Source organism: Clarias gariepinus, chromosome 22 (genome assembly GCF_024256425.1).
Source record: "Clarias gariepinus isolate MV-2021 ecotype Netherlands chromosome 22, CGAR_prim_01v2, whole genome shotgun sequence".
Taxonomy (NCBI): domain Eukaryota; kingdom Metazoa; phylum Chordata; class Actinopteri; order Siluriformes; family Clariidae; genus Clarias; species Clarias gariepinus.
Genome location: NC_071121.1, coordinates 27,217,434 through 27,221,229, shown reverse-complemented (window position 1 = coordinate 27,221,229; position 3,796 = coordinate 27,217,434). Strand labels below are relative to the sequence as shown.

Sequence of the window (3,796 nt, the reverse complement as noted above, 5' to 3'; positions counted from 1 at the left end):
CCTCCCAAAAACATGCAGATTACGCTGATTGGCATTTTCAAATTGTGTGCATGTGTGTGTGTGTGTGTGTGTGTGTGCGCAAGCTTTTAGACTTGTTTTTGCAGACGCAAAAAAACTCGTGAAAATCACTTTTGCCTGTTCAAGATAATTTATGTTTATCTGAGTTACTGTCTCTCTCTTCTGTACGCTCACTGTCATAAAGCGACACTCGCACAAACTGCAGCAGCGTTAGAACTCTGCCACTATTCCAGCCACCCAGAGACTAGAATCGGCGCCACACCAGCCAATCAGAAATTGAAGGAGGGCAGATTTGGACTGTCTGATTGGCTCCCCAGTCCTCCACTTCTAGTTTGAATTAACGTTATTATTTAATTTTTATCGGAATAAGGTAATTTTCATGGTTTTTGTAAGGTAATTTGTCATTAAGCTACTTTAAACTATAGAATGTATTGTCTAATGTGTTGTTGCTAAATCTCATGTACTTTGCTTGTGGTATAATGACTCCGTAGCTCTCGGCCTGTTTTCAGTCTCTGTGTAACAGCTAGAATCAACACACCAGGTTTAAACTAATACTGTACCTGTATACTCTAATACTGATGTCTGTCTGTGTTCAGACTACAGTTTAAATTTTAGTTTCTGTGTCTGTGAGCACGTTTTGTTAAACACAAATAAACTATAGTAGTGCTTTTTTGTAACCTTGTGCAAATTAAATCTGTTAGATTCATGAATAAAATCTGCCTCATAATTACTGTACTAATGTAATGTGTTTCCAAAACATGCTATAGTGTAGAAAAAACATTAAGCATTTGTAAATTATCCTAAACACCTTTAGTGTACCGATAATACATTTACAATACTGTAATATAGAAGGTTTTATGTACTGTATGATACAATAAAGTATATTTGTATTAACCACAAAGTGTACTTTTTTAGTATTTGTAATTTACCAGAAGTATAACAGCTACTGTTGTAATAAAAATATATACTCATAGTATATTAATCATGTATTTGTAACACAGTAAAAATAGCTGTAATGTTATTATAATGCATTAAATATATACTTAAATTGTATTAATTACTGTCAGGTATGTACGTTAGTACACACACAGGGGTATACTTTAAGTGTACTAAGTATACTTAAAGTTGTTCCACTTTAGCACACAAAAGTATACTTAATACACTTAAAATTGTGCTTTTGTACAATTTAATTACAACTTAAATACACTTAGTACAAAATTATTTGTTCCAAAATAGCAAACTTCAAGTATACTAGTCATTAGTCTGCTGCAAGCATACTTAAATATGCTTGGATTTAATATACTTAGCATACATTTTTTTTTACTTGGGCAGCACCCTGCGACCCTGTATACAGGATAACACAGTGTAGAAAATGAGTGCGTGAGTGAGAACTGAAAATACTATGGTTTTGTTGACCAGATGGTTTTTCCACTTTTTTCATGAATGAGTCAAACACAATCTTATTTTTTTATGTAATTACTTTTAATGTTAGATTGTATATCATAATCACACAGACAGGAAAATACAGGAAATACACTTCTTTTTTTAAAGGTACATAAGTAAATGATTAGAACTAGTAAATGCAACTTTAATGCAAACATGCTGAAACATAATTTAAATCGTATTACAGTGAAACATACTGTATGGCATGACCAAATCCCATTTCAATGCACACTTATGATTCATCTTCCATTAATTATTCCTGTTTATAAAATTAAGACATAATTACAAGATACAATTTAACAAAACAATATAGATGCAAGCGAATATATACCATATAAATAGTTTTTAAAGACAAACTAAAATTACATGGCAAATAATAATTGTTTTTTTTTTTTCAAAAAAAGGCAAGGTAACAAATACAATCAATGAGATTCGAAGACTGTTCTATCTTGTAACATGGAAGGTGGCTATCTAAAAGTTATTTAATACTACAGCACCTCTAATTTCTCAATTCTAATTGCTCAAAAGCTGTCTATTATTTTAGAATATTTGCAACATTAACACTGGTCTGTGTTTTGTTCCTCACATAGCTGTACTAGATCTTCTCCTCCTTGTATTCAGCGTGAATAGAATTCCCATCCTCACACCTGTACTCTCCATACTCAACCTTAGTGGTAAAGCCGGTGGTGATGGTCAGCTTGACTGGAACCGTAACAGACACCTGCTTCCTCACCATGTTCACTGTGAGCTTGGTGTGAGGAGGAATGCTGGCCGGCAAGGAGACTTTAACACTGTTAGTTGTGGTTTTGGTTTCGCTGTGACCCTTCTCCACGGTAAAGGTGTTACTGATATTTATGGTGTTCTCTGTTTTGGCACCAAACAGTGCAACTTCAATTTTGGTTCCCACACTAATCTGTGTGGAATTGCTAAAGTTGAAGCTCTCAGTGACGGATCCTGAATACTCTCGAGTCATCTCAGTGGTGAAGGTTTGTTTTTCTGATCCAAAATTCACACCAGTGAGGGAGTCGATCTTAACAGTTTTCACATCTTCTTTCTTCTTGTCCCATTCAATCTCAGCTTTAATGGTGGGTCTGCCTGCTTTAAGAGGACGGAGGTGGGTCAGACGGTCATTGAACCAGCCATAGTTAGCTAGATCACGACCAGCTCTGGCTATCATGCAAGATCCGCCTCTGTCCTGATGCTGATACAGAGCCCAGGCTCCTCTCTGCACCTTGTGAGAGGATGCTTTATCATTAAAAGATCCGTAAGACAAGTTGGTCTCACTGTTCAGAACAAGGCTCTGGCCCCTGTAGTTATCATGTTCATACAGTATAATCTGAGGATTATCCAGGTCGTCTGTCACCAGTTCAAGTGAGGAAATTGCATCATTGTAGGACACGCTACTATATTCTCCTTCCTCATAGACGGTCTGGTCACCACTGAAATTTTTATCTGTGTACGCCACCCATGGATTCCCGATGACCTTCAGCGAGGAGATGCAGTCATTAAAGTTATGCTCAACTAAATTACGGACATCAGAGGTGAACTCCCTGCTGTTGCCACGGAAGTCAGAATGTTCATAGACGATGATCTTGTTCATGATTGAAGGAGTTCGCAGGCGGCTCAGAGACTCACAGGCAGTGCAGAAAGCAAGAAGAGTGAGGATCTGTGAAGGGTGCTCAAGCTTACCTCTGTATTTATGCTCAGCTTGGGGTGGAGTTAAAGGATGGGCTGAGACTTGTTACACCCTAAAAAATGCTGGGTTAAAAACAACCCAATCTGGGTTGTTTTTAACCCAGCTGCTGGGTAACTATTGGACTAACTAAATGCTGGGTTAATTTAACTATAATGCTGGGTTAATTCTACCACATAAATTGGTTAAATGTTCTACCCAGATGTTGGTTCATTTTAACTGGAATGTTGAGTTAATTCTACCTCACAAATAGGTTATTATTATTTTCATGTTTTACAGTGAAAAAACCTTAAAAGTTTTGCAAACCATACATATATGCAATAAACAACATCCTATTAAATGTTCATAGAAAAAACGTTTATTTTTCAAAAGCACAAGAACAGATAATCAACAGCGACATCATTTTTATACTATTACTCATAAGGGCAGAATGGAGTAATAACACAAATAGGCTGAGGCAGCTTCTACAGAGCAGGATCTCTCTGTGACTTCAGATATCTTTTCTGCAGAACAAAACTATTCAGCCCTGGTTCCGTTTTAACATACAAACACTGTCTATGACTTTTCAAGTAGGCCTTGCTATTTCATAGCAACATTACAAAAAGTCCTATACAGGTGCACACTACTTTAAATAGTTAATGT

General features: G+C 36.4%; 1 protein-coding gene across 1 annotated transcript; it reads right to left on the bottom strand.

The window, feature by feature from the left end:
- Nucleotides 1-1,390: 1,390 nt before the first annotated feature.
- LOC128510144 (epidermal differentiation-specific protein-like) lies at nt 1,391-3,114 on the bottom strand. The gene has a single exon (XM_053482191.1). It carries the CDS (start codon nt 3,059-3,061, stop codon nt 2,057-2,059), a length of 1,005 nt encoding a protein of 334 aa, XP_053338166.1. The 5' UTR covers nt 3,062-3,114; the 3' UTR covers nt 1,391-2,056.
- Between the last annotated feature and the right edge of the window lie 682 nt (nt 3,115-3,796).